Source organism: Phodopus roborovskii, unplaced genomic scaffold (genome assembly GCF_943737965.1).
Source record: "Phodopus roborovskii unplaced genomic scaffold, PHOROB, whole genome shotgun sequence".
Taxonomy (NCBI): domain Eukaryota; kingdom Metazoa; phylum Chordata; class Mammalia; order Rodentia; family Cricetidae; genus Phodopus; species Phodopus roborovskii.
This window is the reverse complement of record NW_026126560.1, coordinates 1,308,104-1,327,172: the sequence shown is the minus strand read 5'-3', so window position 1 is coordinate 1,327,172 and position 19,069 is coordinate 1,308,104. Positions and strand designations below refer to the sequence as shown.

The 19,069-nt window shown below is 51.2% G+C and overlaps 2 protein-coding genes across 2 annotated transcripts in view; one reads left to right on the top strand and one right to left on the bottom strand.

Annotated features, from left to right (window-relative positions):
• The window catches only part of Cpne2 (copine 2), a 38,334-nt gene extending 26,740 nt beyond the window's left edge, over positions 1-11,594 (top strand). The window contains exons 13-16 of the mRNA XM_051201962.1: positions 3,032-3,083; positions 4,178-4,311; positions 9,785-10,021; positions 11,185-11,594. Of these exons, the coding sequence (XP_051057919.1) occupies positions 3,032-3,083; positions 4,178-4,311; positions 9,785-10,021; positions 11,185-11,292 (531 nt within the window). The 3' untranslated portion in view covers positions 11,293-11,594. The remainder of the gene's footprint in view (positions 1-3,031; positions 3,084-4,177; positions 4,312-9,784; positions 10,022-11,184) is intronic.
• Positions 11,595-15,848: 4,254 nt separating this feature from the next.
• The window catches only part of Psme3ip1 (proteasome activator subunit 3 interacting protein 1), a 29,567-nt gene continuing 26,346 nt past the window's right edge, over positions 15,849-19,069 (bottom strand). The window contains exon 8 of the mRNA XM_051201975.1: positions 15,849-16,752. Within this exon, the coding sequence (XP_051057932.1) occupies positions 16,535-16,752 (218 nt within the window). The 3' untranslated portion in view covers positions 15,849-16,534. The remainder of the gene's footprint in view (positions 16,753-19,069) is intronic.

Sequence of the window (19,069 nt, the reverse complement as noted above, 5' to 3'; positions counted from 1 at the left end):
GCTCTACATGTAACTCCACCTGGGGGCCAGCTTCATTTCATTCTTACCACAAACTGCAGAGGTCGGCTGTGGTTCAACTTTGACAGTGGAGGAGGCTGGCAGAGGGGATTCGGGGAGGATAGAGTATCCAGCGCCCTGAGACACAGGGCAGGGAGAAGGGACCCTTAGCCTCCCTGACTCCAGTGAATGGATATAGTGGGAGGCCTGGTTAGACATGGAGTGGGCAATAGAGATGAAGTACTGGGGAGGGAGGGAGCCAGGGCAAGCAGGTCTCAGATGCTGGGAAGGAGACAGTGAAGGAGAAAGACACCCTAGATGCCCATGAAGTGGCCATAGTGGAGGGGAGGTAAGGACCTCACTTATGGCAGGAGGAAATTCTGAATGGCCCAGCTTGGGAAGTCACTGAGAACACAGGCCAAAGAGCTGGAGAGCTTTTGCAGCCAGAGCCATAAAACACTATCTGGTTTTACAGACTTTACAGATGGAACAGCCAAGGCTCAGGGCTTCAATGTGGCTTGCCTGGGGCTATCTTCACCCTAGGGGGCTGGGCTTCAGGTGGGCAGATGAACTAACTCTAGGATCATGTCCAAATCTGTTGCTTCCTAGAAGAGGAGCCTGTAGGGATGGCATGCCAAGCTCAGTCAGTTCCGCCTCTAGTCTGACCTGCTGTGCTGCACACCCATCCTCTCAGCTCATCTCAGGGTTCGCCTGGAGCATCCGAGTGACTCTGGGTCTAGCATATGAACAGTGGACATCCTGGCTTTGCACAGTGTGAGGCTGGACTCTGCGGGACCCAGGCTGAGACTCTGGACAAGCGTAGATGCCGCTGTGGAGGCAGGGGGAGCCAGTGGCCAGGCCCAGCAAGAGCTTGTTGCTAGGACAACAGCCAGCTTCCAAAGAACTCAGCTGAAAGAGATGTTTTCTTGAGCAAAAGCCGTGGAAATGTCACAGGGTAACGCTGGGGTCCTGGGGCTCGCCAGGCTAGGCACCCAGTGGCGGAGAAACAGCGAGCGCACTGTAAGAGGCCAGGAGAGCCCAGGTGTTCCGTCCCCTCTCCTGCACTGCCAGTGTATACCAGGCCTGGCCCTCTGGGCCTTCATCCTGCCGTTCTGCCACCTTCCCCCTGTCCTATGAGCCTGCCTTCCTTTCCTCCTTTCCACATCAGGACCTCTCCATATGCCTTTCACCTTTGACTCCTTCCTTCCACCATGTCCCAGCCTGCTGCCCCTGCTCCCTGGGAGCCCCGGCCTACATTGCCCACACTCACACGGGGTTGGCTCTCTGTCCTGGTGCTGTCCTCACAGCACGCAGTGATCTTCTTGTGCTCTCTGTGGGGAGGCATTTGGTTCCCACCTGCCTGGCGTACAGGTGGTATGAGGTCCTTGCCTCTGACAGTGCTTCTTTGACCTGTCTGGGATCTAGCCTAGTGGCTCAGCAGATGCTGGACAGACATGGCTTTGATTGTAGAACTTGAGATGCCAGCTTTTTTTTTTTTTAAGATTTGCTTTATTTTTAATTGTGTGTATGTGGGGGGGGGTACATATGTGACTGTAGGTGCTCGCAGAGGCCAGAGGCATTAGTTCATCTACAGCTGGAGTTACAGGTGGTTGTGAGCCACTAGATGTAGATGCTGAGCCCTGAACTCAGGTCCTCTACAAGAGCAGCATGTGCTCTTTACCACTAAGCCCACCCTGCAGCCCCAGACTGGGAGCCAGGACTTGTGACAAGAATGTAGGATCAGGCCTTGGGTTGCTGCACAGCTTACATGTGACCCACTCAGCCCCACGCAAGTTCTGATCCCTGGTTTAGCAATGAGTGGTGGTCAGCCAATCCCAGTTGCATGAGGTGTGAGGTAGACTTCTGCCTGGTGCTAAGATTAGAAAAGTCTTCAAGACCCAGGCAAGTGGCTCCCCAAATGGAAAGAGCGGACAGGGCATTCCTAGTGTTCCAGTGCCCCACGGCCCATGGCGCCATCTGTGTTCCATTCAGGGGTCTCTTGGCAAGGGAGGTACACAGCAGCCTGGACCCCCTCCAGAGGACAGTGGACTGGGCCCCCCCAAAGGACAGTGGACTGAACCCCCCCAGAGGACAGTGGACTGGGCCCCTCCAAAGGACAGTGGACTGAACCCCCCAGAGGACAGTGGACTGGACCCCCCCAGAGGACACTGGACTGGACCTCCCCCAGAGGACAGTGGACTGAACCCCCCCAGAGGACAGTGGACTGGGCCCCCCCCAAAGGACAGTGGACTGAACCCCCCAGAGGACAGTGGACTGGACCCCCCCAGAGGACAGTGGACTGGACCCCCCCAGAGGACAGTGGACTGGACCCCCCCCAGAGGACAGTGGACTAAACCCCCCCAGAGGACAGTGGACTGGACCCCCCCAGAGGACAGTGGACTGGACCCCCCAGAGGACAGTGGACTGGACCCCCCAGAGGACAGTGGTCTGGACCCCCCCAGAGGACAGTGGACTGGACCCCCCCAGAGGACACTGGACTGGACCCCCCCAGAGGACAGTGGACTGGACCCCCCCAGAGGACACTGGACTGGACCCCCCCAGAGGACAATGGACTGGACCCCCAGAGGACACTGGACTGGACCTCCCCCAGAGGACAGTGGACTGGACCCCCAGAGGACAGTAGACTGGACCCCCCCAGAGGACAGTAGACTGGACCCCCCCAGAGGACAGTGGACTGGACCCCCCAGAGGACAGTAGACTGGACCCCCCAGAGGACAGTAGACTGGACCCCCCCAGAGGACAGTGGACTGGACCCCCCCCAGAGGAAACTGGATTGGACCTCCCCCAGAGGACAGTGGACTGGACCCCCCCAGAGGACAGTGGACTGGACTCCCCCCCCCCAGAGGACAGTGGACTGGCATATAAGTCTGTTTCCTATTACGAAGTGAGGAGGCAGGTGTGGGATTAATAACCTAGATGTTAAAGCCTTTACCAGGCTTTAGAAAAGCTTCAGCGGGGGCTGGCCTCGGTGTGGGTCAGCATGCTGCCTCTCAGCCTGTCTTCTGCTTTCTAGGTGTCCCATGAGTTTGCCATCAACTTCAACCCCACCAACCCTTTCTGCTCAGGTGAGTGTGGATCTGCCTACAGAAGAAGCAGGCAGAGGGAGGGGACAGGATTCCAGCTCTGTCCTTCCCTTCTCATCCCTGCCATACTTACTCAGAGGGAGAGGTGAGAGGAGTGGAGGGTGGAGTCACACAGTCCCGAGTTCAAGGGTAGCTGTTGCCTGTTCCTAGCTGTGAAGTCACTGCACCTCTCTGGGCCTTTACCCCCTTTCCGGCCCCAGGGAGATGTGATACCTGCTTAGCTCATTTCCCCCGGTGAATGGGGATACAGATGAGAGTTGGGGGGGCAGGGGCCAGCAGGAAGGTATCATTACACACCTGCTCTCACCTTCTGCCTGCCCCTCTCCCTTGATAGAAGAGCTGTGATGGCCTAAGATGGATAGTGACCTGTTACCCCACATGTACCTCAAGGCAGTTCAGAAACTGAGAGGAGAGAGGGTGCTGGGGGGGCAGTGGAAAGGGCATCCAGTCTCTTTGGGGGATCCTGAGGCTGGACCAGGATGAACCACACAGAGAAGGATGTTCCTAATGTCACAGTAGGGCTGTAGTTATGATTTGGGAATAGAGGGTGTTCCTTGGCCATCAGTGAGGTCTGGTGCTCCCTGGGCTCTGGTTTGGTACAGGTCCTCAAAGATGTGTGTAAGTTTAGGTTGGTCCATGTCAGCCCTGGCCAGAGGCCTCCTGGCCAGGAGCACAGCTCTGTGGAGTGTTGACTGGTCAGGATAGCAGCTACTTGCAGAGCACCTGGTATGTAAAGAGTGGTTTAAGCCCCGCCCCCTCCAGAGCAGCTGCCAAGAATGTCCAGAATGAACCTCCAGATAGTTCCTGGTGTCACCTACTTGTCTGACTCCTGTGTCATTCACCCACTGGGAGAGGCTCAGAAAGCTTAAACAGGTCACCCCAGGCCTAAACTCAGGCCTGTCTGATTCAGTCAGGCTTCCTCTACTACCTCAGCCCTGCCTGCGAGAGCTTTCTGTTTCGAGGCCACACTGGCAATGGCAGGGACGTTCTAGGGGAGCATGAAGTAGGTACTTTGTTAGCAGCAGGATAAGGACAAGAGCCCAAAGCTCTGGGCTCATCCAGGTTGTCTTCTGCAGGTGTGGATGGCATCGCCCAGGCATACTCAGCCTGTCTGCCCCACATCCGCTTCTATGGTCCCACAAACTTCTCCCCTATCGTTAACCATGTGGCCCGGTTTGCAGCACAGGCCACACAGCAGCAGACAGCAACGGTAAGTAGGCAGCAAGGGTGTGTGCATGCTGGGGTGAGGCTAGCAGCGACTGGCACCCTGCCCAAAGGAGGGAAATCTGACTGGGATGTGTGTTCTTATCTGTCAGTATGGGGCTAGAAGAAGGTATTCCCCCTCCCTTGATTCCCTGTCCAGGTGAGATGCAGGCTCTCTCTAGGCTGCTGTCCTGGTTCTGAGGCTGGAAAAGCCCAGTTTGATGAGCCTTGCTTCCTGGAGCCCTAAAGAAATGCCATTAGAGCATTGCAGGAAGTGAGTCACCTTGTGACCCTGAACGTCTCGTAGGGAAGGGCTTGCTACTATCTGGACCCTGTGGTTTAGACACTGACCCTTTGGAATACTTTGGTCCAAAGCCAGACAGGGAAAGCTACAGACTGTCTAGGCCTTGCCTGAAGCTAAGTAGCAAGACTACAGTGGTGGGTATACGTCTCTGATGAAGCAGGTGACCGACCAGCCTGGGCATCTGCAGCCCTGCACATCTCATTCCTTCCAGCAGGGCTAGGTGCCAGGGCTTCCACAAGGGCTTCTCCCCACACTGCACGGTGACTCGCTGGCCCTGCAAGCCCATCTCCTTGTGGTCCTACTCCATTCATGCCTTCATAGCAACTTAGCAGCCTCTTGGTCACAGGTTTTGCACCTGTTGGTTCTAGATTCAGCCACGGCTCTCTGCACTCACTTCACTATAGACTTTAAGCCTGGGCACAGTGCCTGGTGGGTGACAGGTACGCAGTGCTCCATAGATAGGTGGGACTAGGTCAGTGAGACCATGCCACTTGCCTATCCCAAAGGGAAGGCTCTACTCTATGAATAAGGGGACCAGTGTGGTACTGTTCATAGGAGGGAGGCACCTGGTCACCGAGGAAGTAGAGGTTGGCTTTCCTGAAGGCCATAGGGCTGGCTCTGGGAAGTATTGGGTCTGTCCTGTCATGGAGGCAGGCAAGACTCTGGGGATGAAGCCTGTCCCAGTCATTTGCTCTGCCTCTGTTTCTAGAGCAGACCAGTGTCCTGTTTGTGTCGATGGGGAACATGCCACACTGCCTGAGGAGGGTAGCATTTGATTATCCTGGAGTCCTCCATGCCAGGGCCTTGAATGAGTGGAGTACCAGGAACTGGAAAGTGGGACTAGCACTCACAAAACGCTGATGGAGGGACAGCCAAGAAGGGGCTAGAGATCTGTGCTGTGTATCAGATGTGTCCCGTTTAGTCCCCCGACTATGGCAGCTGAGAACCCAGATTCCTGCTTTTCTTTAAGCCCAGTTCCTCTGATGCAGTGGGAGTGCTGACCCCCGTGGTGATAGAAGATGGGGTGACCCAAATAGGCAGTAACTCTGTGAGGCCTGGCAGGGACCGTGTTTTGTTTAGGGTTAGGAGGTTCTGAGACACAATGGCTTGGATAGTACAGAGTAAGGGGCAGCCTTCAGCTTCACTACCCTCTTGTGAGGGTGCCAGGCTCCGTTCCAGCAAGGCTGTGGGCTACATGGGTCTTACAAAGGTATGAGAACAGGCCTGCTTGCTTCTTCAGGAAAAGCCACTTGGGCAGGGAACATGAGCAACATTCCAGCAGTGTGCCAGGCCTCTGCCTCCTGCTAGCCAGGAGCTGGCAGGAGGTGGGGTTGGAAATCAATGGCTTCATGACTGAGGGACTCCAGATCTTCTAGGGTCTTTTCCATCCCTCTTCACCAGTGAGAGCCTTACCTTTGTTTTGAGCAAAAGGACTTGAGACCTGCTCTCAGACACCTGCTCTCTACCCTCTGGAATCAGCCTCGTTTTGCTGTCACTTGCTACTCCAAGCCACCCTTGGCTTTCCGGAGTAATCTGTTATCTCTAAGGCCTTGTGACTTCAAATGATGCCTAAGCATCTCCAGCCCCTCCCACTCTGAGGTCCTAGAGTAGATACATACTATTCTACCACCTTCTTCACCAAAGGAGGTGAGCAGGACTGTGGGGTGGCTCAACCTCAAGGGGAAAGAACCTAATTCAAGCTCCACCTCCCTCCCCCACTTCCTGGTTGTGCTACTAGGGCAGGCAGTTTAAGGTCTCTAAGCTTTGGTTTCTCACTCAGCACTTTCCTTTTGGTAATGCTGTGCACAGCGAGGCCCACAGGAAATGGAAGCACTTGGTGGGTTAGCTGATTCTTCTGTTTAGCCATGTTTTGGTGTTGGGGAATCTGATGTGACTTCACCTCCTGTCCCCTCACATTTGCTCACACAGCACACCCACATGGAGGGCAGATGGTGGTGTCTCTAGGGGACCTCACTCTTCCATTCATTTATTCCAGGTGTCTTTTTTGAGCATTTCTGTGCAACCTCTGGGACACCTGGACAAGTGAGGTCCAGCTTTTATAGGCTAGTGAGTTAGCTGGGAGGCCACAGCAGCAATGCAGTGTGACTAAGCCTGTGGTGGTTGCAGTACAGGAGCACACAGGTGGCACCTAAGTGACAGCCAACACAAGGAAAGGTTGATGCTTTGAAGGGGGTGTTCAAGCTTAGACTTGAGAGATTCTTACGAGTTAGCTTCACAGGTGTGTGTGTGTGTGTGTGTGTGTGTGTGTGTGTGTGTGTGTGAGAGAGAGAGAGAGAGAGAGAGAGAGAGAGAGAGAGAGAGAGCTTAAGTGCATGCTGTATATAATGGCCCAGCAGAGGGAATAGCATATGCAGAGGCATAGTGTGTGGGTATAACGGATAGAAGGCATGTGTAAGCATGTGTAAGGAGACTGACAGAGTAGGCAGGATTGAGAAGGCTGGCCACCTCCCACAGGAACTTGGAAGCCATCAAGCACTCTGTGTTTCCTCCTGAGGGCAATGGGGAGCCACTAGAGAGTAATGAGCAGGTTTGAGTCAGTAAGGCCTTATATTTTATGGCCTAATCCTGGTTTGTGGCCAAGGCATCCAGTTGCTGGATGGCGTACAGGTAGCAGCCAGCATCCTAGAAATGTCTCTTAACTCCCATCCCAGAGCCCCTGGCAGCCAATTTTTCAGAAGTTACCAGCTTCCCCAGACTCTGCCCGGAATTGTGGTGGTCAGGTCAGTTTATTATGAATCCAGTCATCAATGCATTAGGAAAAGCAGCTGTGCAGTCCTAGCACCCAAGGCAAGCCTGGAATCGGCAAGAGATGCTCTTCTCTTTGAATGTGCTGGGAGTAGGTTAAGGGACTCTATTTGATGTGTCTGTTTCTGAGGCCTAAATTGGATGTTCTGCGTTGTCAGGGGCACCTGGGGTGTAGGGAAGGTGTGTGTGGAGGGACCCCCGTGGGATCCTCACTGGCCATGGAAGCAGAGAGCACAGTTGCTTGGGACAGAGGCTTCAACACTCAGCAGCTTACAAGCTGTGGCTAGGAAGGGTATCAGAAGGGACCAGCACAGTAGGGACACTAGGACTGCAGAGTCCCTTCCCACCCCTCCTACTCCAATCTCCCCTCCACAGCCCTTTTCATTTGCTCTAGGAGCCTCAGGATGTGGTGGTAGATCTTTAACGCTCCAGTGGCTGAGGCACCCAAGAGTGGCGGCTTACAGCCAGGGTTCTGGACTCTGCCCTAGGCCACTGTTCCAGTCGTTCAGACTGTCCAATCCCAGGTTAATGGGTGACAAAAGAGCTTTCCCCAGGTAGGCTCACAGTGCTCAGCCACCAATAATACGGTGGGTGGCAGCGGACAGCATGCAAAGAGCCCCAGCTGTGTAGTCAGGCAGGTGTGGGCATGAACCTAAAACCTATCAGTTACCTGTTATGTGGCCTTAACAAGGTATGTAACCCCTCTGAGCCTTCTGGTGCTCTGAGCCAGGCTCACAGTTAGATTGTCTGCTAAAGGAACCCTTTGCCCAGCCTACCGTACCTACAGTCTGGCAGGAACCAGGCCCTGCTTTTCTGCACTCAGATTCTTGGGAAGAAAGACAGAAGACTACAACAGAGAGCAAGAGGACCACAGGGAGGTGGAACACATGTCTAAGCTGGACAGGGCTTGAAGACAAGTGCTACCTTTGACTGAGCAGCCAATTAGACCTTTCTTTCCTCATTGTCAGGCCTCTTCCAGCCTCCTTTCTGCCAGCCTAAGTATCCCAAGAAGATTGCCCAGAACTGCCTGGTAGTTGAGGTTAATGTGGATAAAAAGTCAGCCAGGGAAGGGATCCTGAAACAACAATTGGAAGTGGCAGGGAAAGGGTCTAGATGGACTGATAAAACCAGGACTAGGGCCTGGCAGCAGCAGCTCTCTACTGCTGGGTTCAGACTACTATCTCCATGGCAACAACTATCCCCTGCCAGAGGATTGGTCTCTTAAAGGCACAGCGTTGGAGCCGGGTGAGGAGGGTGGGACCAGCGTCTGCACCAGCCCCACCACTCCCTGACCTGTAGCTTGTACTTTGGGAGAGAAGAAGAAAAAGAAGGTTTATGTCATCTGCAAGCTGCACAGCTTCTCTAGGTGAGAAGGTGGCTCCATGCCCACCTGGGTCACCTCTGTCCTTTCTGAGCTTCATGGCTTTCTTTTTTGGCAACTAGGAGTCAGATTACAGGACAGAGGCCCCCAACTGAATCGGGATGCAGCTCAATCTGTTTGTCTCATGGGTAGGGCACAACACTGAATTCTTCTGGCCAGGACAGTGCTGAGGTGAAAGTTAATGTACCAGCCAACTCCAAGTCTGAGGACCATTTGTTGGATTGTCCTGTGAATTTCCAGAATGTCATCTAACCTCTCCATACCAAGTCATCCGTTGTATACTTTGTCCTCATATTACCCATGTTCACTATTCAATATATTCTAACTAAAATCATTTATAAAAACACGTCGCTATATGAAAGTTTCATGTCACTTGTCATAAGTAGACGGTAACAGGGAGACACAGAGCAAACTATATAATGGTGTTAGGGTCTAGCTGGAGCCTATGCTGTCTAAGCCCTGAGCTTCCTACCTTCTCTTGATGAAGAGAGTTCATGAAAGCTGGAGGCCTAAGAAATCAGTCTGCACCAAGGCACGGTGTGTGTAGAACAGGGTACTGTACACCTACTCCTCCTGCCCCAATTCTGATAACACTGTAACCTACACATGACCCTGACCCATCTCAGAAGTGATGGCTCAAATAACCTGTGCTTAGCCCCTGCAGGTGTCTCTCTTTGTATTGAGCTAACAGATTACAGGTATTGTAGCCCACAAAGACAGAGGAGGTAGGCCAGCCCCAGAGGCTTCCATGTAGGCTAGAAGGTTTTCCTGTGCAAGCCTGGGCCTGTCAGGCAGCTGACAAAGCAGCTTAGAGATGATGAAACTCAAGTGCAGCAGATTAAGTCTTAGTGACCTAGAGCTGTACTGCATAGCAACTGGCAGAGCCAGCCTTGAGCCCATGGCCCAACCCACAGCAGGGAATGTCCCACTGTATGGGCAGTTTGCCTCCTTCAGGCCTTGGAGATTCAGAGGGGAGGGGCCTCATCAGGGCCTCATCCTTGCTCATCACCTGCTGACTCTTCCTTACAGCAATACTTCATCCTCCTCATCATCACTGATGGGGTCATCAGTGACATGGAGGAGACACGACACGCCGTAGTGCAGGCCTCCAAGCTGCCCATGTCCATTATCATTGTGGGTGTGGGCAATGCTGATTTTGCAGCCATGGAGTTTCTGGATGGGGACAACCGTAGACTGCGCTCACATACAGGCGAGGAGGCAGCCCGCGACATTGTGCAGTTTGTGCCCTTCCGAGAATTCCGCAATGTGAGTGTGGGCCCAGGCTGGGAGGGGCAGCTGCAGGGTCTGCAGCAGAGCTTATAGTCCATGATGGGCATCTAGTCAACCTCAGGTTCCTCCCCCTAAACTGTTGGCTTCTGAGGACCCACAATGAGCCAGGTGCTGTCACCCTTGCCCAAGACTAGGCCATTGTGGCATTATGGACTTATTTTCACAAACCAAAGGAACCCAGGAGTGGGACCTAATCCATATTATGGCTCTAGATAGTGTCCTGGGTAAGGACTATTCTGATGAGCAGAACAGAAGCAGGATGAGGGAGCCACGGCTTAGAGCTGCACTTTGCTCCTGTGCTTTCTTCAACCAGCCCCTTATTCTGCAGATAGGAAGATGGAAGCTGAGAAAAACCCCTCCTCCTGTTAGTTTGGCTTTCTTTCCCAAAATATGGGGGAGTTTGGTGTTAGTGGTGGTAGCCAGCCTCTTCCTGGAAGTGGCTCTGGCTTTACTGAGATATCCTTTGAGGAGGCCAGGGCTGGCAGGAAGCTCTTGAGATGCTATCTTTTGGATGGATCTGGGTCTTTGGGTGGCATCACACAAGGTCAGCCTAGGTTCTCAGAGATCAGTAATGCATCACATGGTCTTAGGAAAGCCATGACTTTCCTGAGCCTCAGTTCCCTCAGCTGAAGCCTGTAGAAACAGCAGTGCTTAAATCCTGCGAACCAGGCCCAGCCAATTGGTGGCCCAGTGGTCATCATGTATCTGCCGAGGGTGATTCTGTGCCTTTTTCTGGCTTCCTAGGGCAAATGTGGGGCATTGGTCATCTGTTGCTGTATGAGGCAGCGACTTGACACTTTGCTGTGCCTAGCTGCTCAGTAGTGACCTTTCACTGCTGCGTCTCATAGCAGATTGTCAGTCAGCAAATGTTCCCAGCTGAGTAAGCTAGACAGCCATTTCTTCCCTCAAATTCATCCTCTAAGGTCTTTCCCCCAAACACCTCCAGCCTGTGAGGGAAGACAGTAGTGGGATTAGGGTTTGGGCTGGGATGAGGGTCACATTTCAGATGGCCCTGACTCTGCCCTGAAGTCCTCCAGTCTCCACCCCCTGCTATCACAGCTCTGTGATAGCAAATCTCCCAACTTCTGCTTGTTTTAATCTTCCTCCTCTTTCCTTTTTCTCCTCACCTGGACCCATAGGCAGCAAAAGAAACTCTGGCCAAAGCGGTGTTGGCGGAGCTGCCTCAGCAAGTAGTGCAGTATTTCAAGCATAAAAACCTACCCCCCACCAACTCAGAGCCTGCCTGAGCCCATGCCCGGCAGCAGCATGCCAGCTGAGCCCCCAGCCCTCCCAGGAACATGCACGTTCACCCTGCTTCCTCGTGGGTGGCCTTTTTTTACCAGTCCACATTTTTATTTTTTACAACCGGACCTCCACCCCCAACTTCCCCAGCCCAGCTGGGCTTCCTTTGTCAGAATCAACTGATGATGCTTCCAGGACAAATCGGCTTCCTTCCCCCACCCTCCTGCCACTCCAAGTATTGAATGTACTTTGTATAATTTTAGTGGGATTATTGTTATTAAAGAGAATAAAATTTTTACAATCATAACTGGCTTTTCCTAAGAAACTAGCCGCGAGAAGGAACGTGTCCCTAGTGCATCCTTTGAATGGTGGCCTCCTCTGGTTTTATACTGTGACGGTGTTCTGCTTGTTATACTCAGGGTAATAAGCTGTCAGCTCCTTCCATAGTGAGGGTCAGTGGGCACTCACAGATCTGGAAAAGGAAATACTTTTATCCCACCTCAACTCTTGAAGAGTCAGCGTGACCACTTCTACTTGGGGACATGCATTCCCTGTCAGCAGTAGCCATTCCCGAGAAGCTGGCACAGGACATGGCATCCTGCACATACTGTATGGACATGAAGAGACACCTGGGCCCCGCTGACACCGCGTGCTTCTTCTTACTCTTGGCCTACACTGTCTACTTACTCTTCACTGCAGCTGCATAGCAGTTGCTGCCGCCTACTTCCTGCTCTGGATGTCCCGGGCAAGGTCTTTGGCTTCAGGACCCTAAACAAGGTTACAACTGTCTGTCCCTGCTGTTTCTGTGGCATGCCTCTCTTAGCACACACCCCTCTTCTTCACAAGTCTGGCCCTAGCCCTCCTCCCCGTTCCTTATTTTCTTCCACATTAACACCTGTCCTCTTGCCACTAGGCCTTTGACATGCTGACATGTGACTATGACAGTGAGTGATTCTGCTGAGCGCCATGTTTCTAGGTTTCTGTACCATCACTGTTCATGAACCTTCTACCGCCCATGACCCTGCAGAAACGGGGACACATGCCTACTAGACAGGCAGAATGTGGATGCAAGTGTGGCTAACCCTTGTGCATGTGTATCCTACACCGAGCATTAGCTCTGCAAGGGACTTTCCCACTCAAGCTAATGGCCTTACACTGTCCCACTGACTCGTAAGCCAGGTATCTTTGCCTTCTTCCCCAGGCTACTCCTTCCTAATTGCTGCAGTTGGGGAGCACTAGCTAGGTCCCGATTTCAGGAGCCATGGTATATATGGTGGAAGTGAGGAGCAAACTTCTGCAGCCACCAGATGCTTATTTTGAGATTTCACTATGTAGACCAGGCTGGCCTTGAACTCACAAAGGTCATCCTGCTTCTGTCTCCTGAGACCAAGGACTAAAGACGTGTGCCACCACACCCAGCTACTAACTGCTCATTTATCCCTGGTTCTGCCAACTAGGGAGTCTGGAGTCTAGCAGATATAGCTCCCAGGTAGGTGACTGTGTACTCATGGAGATAAAGTCTCAAGAAAAACACAGAAAGCCAGCCTTTCTGGCTGGTTCTGTCATGTCTGTCATGTAGCAGGGCAACCCAGGCAAGTCACTGGGCCTCTGGGGTTCCTCTATAGACCGTATAGGGCAGGCTTCAGAGTGCCTTTTCAGAGTAAAAACCACAAATCTAGCAGGCCTCAGTAGTGTCACAGAAGCAGACGACTAGCCGGTCTCCCACGGGGCCTTACTGTGTCTCTGCAGCTGGAGCCAGAGTTGCCTGTTAATGCTGTTCCAATTCCCTCTGAAACTATTCCTCTAGCAGGTAAGAGAACATTGCCAGCCCACGACAGAGTCCTTAAGGAGTGACTGTGCAACCTGTGACTACAAGTGTTGACAAGATTCCAGCCAAGCACAAAGCACTGAGCACTTGCATTCCATTCTAGCATGTATAAAGTAGGCTGGGCATGCTAGGATGCCAGGAAGCCACCCAAGTCTGACCAAACGGTTGTGCACTGCCACTGAGCTCCACTTGTTTTTCTGGAGGGGCCTAAGATGACAGCTGAGTCACATACCCACAGCAAGGACATTTGAGCCAAGGAACCCGGTGTGCCTAAGCAATTAACATTTAGCTAACTGGAGCTAATACAGAAGGAAGCTGGTGCAGTTGGCAACCAGCTCTGACCCTCCCAACATGTTATTGTTCTAGCTACAACCAGAGGATGCCAGTGCCATACAAATCTGTGCTGCAGACATATATACTCTGGTCTAGATAATGGATTATCCCATAGGAAGCTGGTGTCACTCCTCTTTCCTAGGGGACAGGGCAGATGGAGGACCTTGCCTGCTTATATGCTGGTCACTATGGCTTATCTACAGAGGTTGGAAAAATAACAGAACAACAGCTCTGGTCCAGGCAAACCAACTTTTCCCCTTAGGTGAAGAGCCCAAAAGAGAAGAATTCAGGAACTGGGAAGCAAAAGCAGAGGGAAAAAAAAGTGATAAGGACTAAAGAAAGGTACCTCTGGTAAGGCAACACCTGACCGAGTAGCGGTGATTCAGGGGAGGGCATAGGTCTTAACCTCAGTCTGAGGAACAAACTTCCTACTGGGCCCTGAGACCTCTGGAAGCCATACAGGCAGGAAGTCAGTTACCTTTCTAGGTCAGACACATCAGCCTGCTTGCTTTTTACAGAGGGGAAATAGGTGGCTGGAATTCCAAGTCTCTTTCCTCCATTCCTAGAGGGCAGTAAGCCTCAGGTAGACAAACGACAGAAGTGACTTCAGTACCACTACAAGTCAGACAATCCCTTGCCTCCCAGATAGAGTTGGCAACTGAACACTGATGGCTCTCTCCAACTGGTCTCAGAGCAGTAAGAATTCTGCCTCCTGAGATAATGTGCAAGGCTTAGAGAAACCAACCCCAACCATCCTTTTTTGTTTTCTCTCTTTCTCTCTCTCTCTTTTTTGAGACAGGGTTTCTCTGTGTAACAGCCCTGGCTGTTCTGGAACTCACTCTGTAGACCAGGGTGGCCTGGAACTCACAGAGATCTGCCTTCCTCTGCCTCCCAAGTGCTGGGATTAAAGGCATGCACCACCAAGGCCCAGCTCCTTCTCACTTTCTCACCTAACTGTAAAATTCCAGTTACTCAGGCAGGAGTACATCTGGCGGAATTGGTCCCTAGACCCTCCTCAGAGGTCAGTAGTTGCAGATGCTCACTCAGGTCCTGGCTGTAAAATGTCCTGTCTGCACAGAGCCTTCCTATATACTCTATGCTGTGGTGGGAACTGTAGGTCAGCCCTGGCTGCTTCCACAGAACTGGTGTTTCAATTACAGGCCTCTACACCATTAGACACAGTGAACCATGGTAAAAAATCCACCAGTGAGACTCAAGTTTTCCTGAGACACCAAAAGCAGAGACCAGACTAAAGTTGGTCATAGTGGCATTCATCAGTAATCCTAGCACTCTGGGAGTTGAAGTGAAAGGATGAGGTTATAAGCCAGCCTGGGCTACACAGCAGGCTCTGTCAAAGGGAAAAGAAACCTGGGTCTGAAGACAGTTCCACCCAATCAGCTGCAAATGTTGGGAGAGCTGGAAGCCTGAGATGTGGCACAGAGTGAGAGCTTGCTCTGACCCTTTCAAAACCCACAACCCTGTCACCTTTTCTCAACATCAACAGAGGTACACTAGTGGCCTCTGAAAAATCAAGCTACATGAAACTTGTCTTGGTCTGCCTCCTGAAATGGTTCAGGGTTGCTTTGGATACAGAACATGCTCCAGGAATGACAGCACAGTAACAGGAACAATGACACAAAGAGGTAGAAGGTGCTTGCAGTTTTACCTAAATGCCTTGTCAGGAAGGAGCTGACATGCCTGCGCTGCCAGTCAGGCAAGCTTAGCACAGGGAGGATCTGCACAGGGAAAGGATGGCAGCACTCACAGGCATCACAATGGGCAAAGGAAAGCCACCATCTGCTGGTGGGCACCAGTGTCAATACACTGGAAGGGGAAAGGAAGGGCTGGATGAGATCCAGGGCCCTCTCTACCCACGCTAAACAGAGGAGCTTCCTCTCCCTGCCAGTATGTCAGTGCCAACACATTCCGCGTGTGTCTCACTAGTCTCACACCCATAGGAAGGGAAAAACAATGGCTACTGGAACCAAGAGTGAGAATCAGGCCCATTCTAAGAAGAAACACACAGTCAGATATATGTCTCCCAACCTGAGTCCTGCACACCTGCTACCTCCCTCCTCCATGAGACAGAAACAGGCAGGACCTGCTGCTCACAGCCCAGGAGCTGTTGTTTGGGAAGCCCAAGGACAGTGGGGTAGATAAAGGACGAGGCAGCACCTTAGGCTGGAAATCCCTTCACAATCAAAAGCTACAACTCTGTATGTACAAACAGCAGGGCCTTGGTGGAGTAAAGTACAGCCATAACAGGCATGTCCCACTAGTTTGCAGTCTGAGGATTCCAGAAACCGCTAGGCATTAGTCATCTCTTTAACAGAGCTATCAGCAGTTATAGCTTCTGGCTATGATTCAGTAAGTTTGCTTCTCTGATGTTTAGAATCTTAAACTAATTTTTTTTTTTTTTTTTATTTCAAAAACAAAATCAAAACAAGTTTCCAGGGAGAAGGTGGGCAGAAGATGGACATGTCATTATCAGTTCCTTCCTACCTCCTCAGGCTGGGTGGAGAGGGGAGAACAACATGGAAGAGCATCACCTCAAGGGATGTGGGTGGCACATAGCCTTGTGGGTGTGGTTTGCAATCTTTAGTCACACAACATCCAGGAAGGGTTAGTTCTAGGGCAGAGCTCATGGCGTCAGCTAGTCAGCCCCTTTCTCTATGCCCCCACATAACATGGTAGAACCAAGCAGTCTCTTCCCCTATAATAACGTATCAAGATAAGTTCTGTCCTTGCTTCCTGTGCTACTAGGAAAGGAGAAAAACAAGAAAGCAACAAGGTACAGTGAACCCTTGCAAGCCAGCTGGTGCCTGTCCTTGCACCAGTGGCATTTCTGAGACTTGCCTGCACCCCAACCCCTCATATCGGTGGGAAAAGTTCAGTCATCTGCTCTGGAGTTTACAGAAAAATCAAGCAGAGTTTGAGCCACAAGTGGACTGTGGCACATTTTGGGTTAGGTTAAAATGTCACATGTGCACTGGAAGCAGGTGAAGAAGTTTTTTGAGGGAGGTGATGTCGAGGCAGGACAGGCATCTAACCCTCTGCGGAGATGCTCCCTGTGGCAATGTCAGGAGCTAGGGTGCTTCCAGGAAGGTGTTGGTTCGGAAGATGGAAGAGACGATCTTCCCTGTAGCATTGATGGTTCCTTCGCTGTCTGAACTGGACTCGGAGTCACTGCTCCCAGAGTAGGCACCCAAGCCAGGGAGGATGCCGATGCAGACAGCAGCGGATGGACAGTGGATGGAGGGTCCACTCAGAGAAGAGCTTCCAAGAGCCATGCAGGATGGAGCCTCTGCAAAAGGGGAGGCAGGAAGTCAGTCATCAGGCTTCCTAATGCTGAAGGGTCATCCCCAGGTCCTGGACACCATGCCGAGGATCCCTGCAGAAAACAGCCCCAGTGCTGCAGAAAAACTCTATGCAGTTAGTTACTACTGGAGGCTCTGGACATCTTTGTGCTACAGGTGAGGAAGCTGACAGAAGAGAAAACACAGTTGGGACTCAGAGTCTGCCCACACTCTCTTGCCACCCACCAGTTCTGAGGATGAGGGACAAACCTCGCAGAGTTTGATTCCTGGTCTTCACAAGTCATGGTATTATAGCAGTGTGACTCAGGTCTGATGTCTTCCTTAGCTACTGTGTGGCCCTCAACTGTGAGCAATACTAACAATTCTATAATGCCATTCTTAGAGACAGACCAGTGTACCAAGTAGCAGAGATTATCCATACAGTTATGCTCTTTATAGGGCATTTTCCCATGATGGGGACATGGGCACCTCAGAAACTCATCACTTTTGCTTTTTAGTCCTTTTATGCTGAGAACCACTGAAGGAAACATTTAAAACCATGTGCAATGTCACCGTATACTGGAGCTCTTCTTTCTAGGATACACACAGTGATTTTGCTACTTCAATGACAAAGGCCTCAATCTACAACATACAGAACTTGACGATTAAAGGGAAAGTTAGGGGTATGGAGAGACAGCTGAGATTAAACATACACTGTGCTCTTGAAGAAGACCTGAGTTTAGTTCCCAGCACTCACAGCCCATTCACAACCTATAACTCTCACTTGGGACCCAGAAAGCCTTTGATGGCCTCCATGGCACAGCATTCATGCACACACACCCCCAGACATGTACATATACACATAATTAAAAACCAAAATCTCCTTTTAGAGAAATTCAAACAAACCTAAATTGAGAATGGCATTCCATCCTTTCTTCCCTCTGAATGTTTCCAGCCTCATTTAGTCACTGTAACAGTAACTTGTATGTAGGTGTTCTCCCTGCTTACTTATGAGGGAAGTCAAATAAGTTGGCAGTACACAGGTTAGAGTATAAAACACTTAACTAAACCTTTGCCAGAAGATGTGGTACTAAAGTGATGCCAAAGCTCAATGGGACAAGGCTCAGCTCCTAAGTCACTGCCTGGGGCTGACAAGGACATTCCTTTTGGTGTTTGCCTTCCATAAATCTCATCTCACTTGTGCAGATACCTCAAGAGAATGCAAAAGAGACATCGACTCCAAGGCTATGCTGAGAAGAGCTATCGGCTGTTGGACACAGAATGCAGCTCAGGGTGTCTGTTCCTTTCCAGTAGGCAACAGAGAAGCTTCTGGAGATAAGCAATGCTCAAACATCTCAAAAAGCACAACGAGAGCAGTGACCAGGAGACTGGGAGCCACTGCTGACAAGGAGGCAATGGCAAATACTTACAACAAATATCACAAAAGCTAACAACTTTAAAGATATAAAGAACCTTTCTAATCTGTTAAAAAACAAAACAAAACAAAACCAACAAGCTATGGGGCTGGGGAAATGATTCATTTGTCTAGCGTGTACTAGGGCTCTGGGTTTGATCCCTAGCACTGGAGAAAAAAAAAAAGGTCAAGAAGCCATCCATCAAAGCACAAACAGCAGGGAATAGCAGTACACACCTATAATCCCAACACTTGGGAGGCTGGGACAGAAAGGCTGGCTGCTGCAAGTTCAACACCAGCCAGGGCTATAAATAATAATGATGACGGTGGTGATGACAATAAAATAATAAATGGGTACCCTGGGATGTAACTCAGTTACTAGAGTTCTTCTCTAGCACGGTATGAAGTCCTGGCTTTGATCACCAGCATTGCAGAAACTTGCATTGTAGAAACTTGGCATGGTAATTGTGCTGGATAGTTTTATGTCAACTTGACACAAACTAGAGTTTCTTGGAAGGAAGAAAACCTCTACTGAGAAAATGGCTCCATAAGATCTGGCTATAGGGCAGTTTCTTAATTGGTTATTGATGGGGGAGGGTCCAACCCATTGTGATGGTGCCATCCCTGAGTTGGTGGTCCTGAGTTCTGTAAGAAAGCAGGCTGAGCAAGCCTTAAAGAATAAGCCAGGAAGCAGCATCCTCCATGGCCTCTGCATCAGCCCCTGCCTCCAAGTTCCTACCTTCACTGCTTTTGATGATGAACTGTTACATGGAAGTGAGAGTCAAATAAGCCCTATCCTCCACGTTGCTTTTGGTCATGGTGTTTCATCACAGCAATAGCAACCCTAACTAAGACAGTAATGCATGTCTATTATCCCAGCAATAGAAGCAGGAAGATTAGAAGCTGAAGAT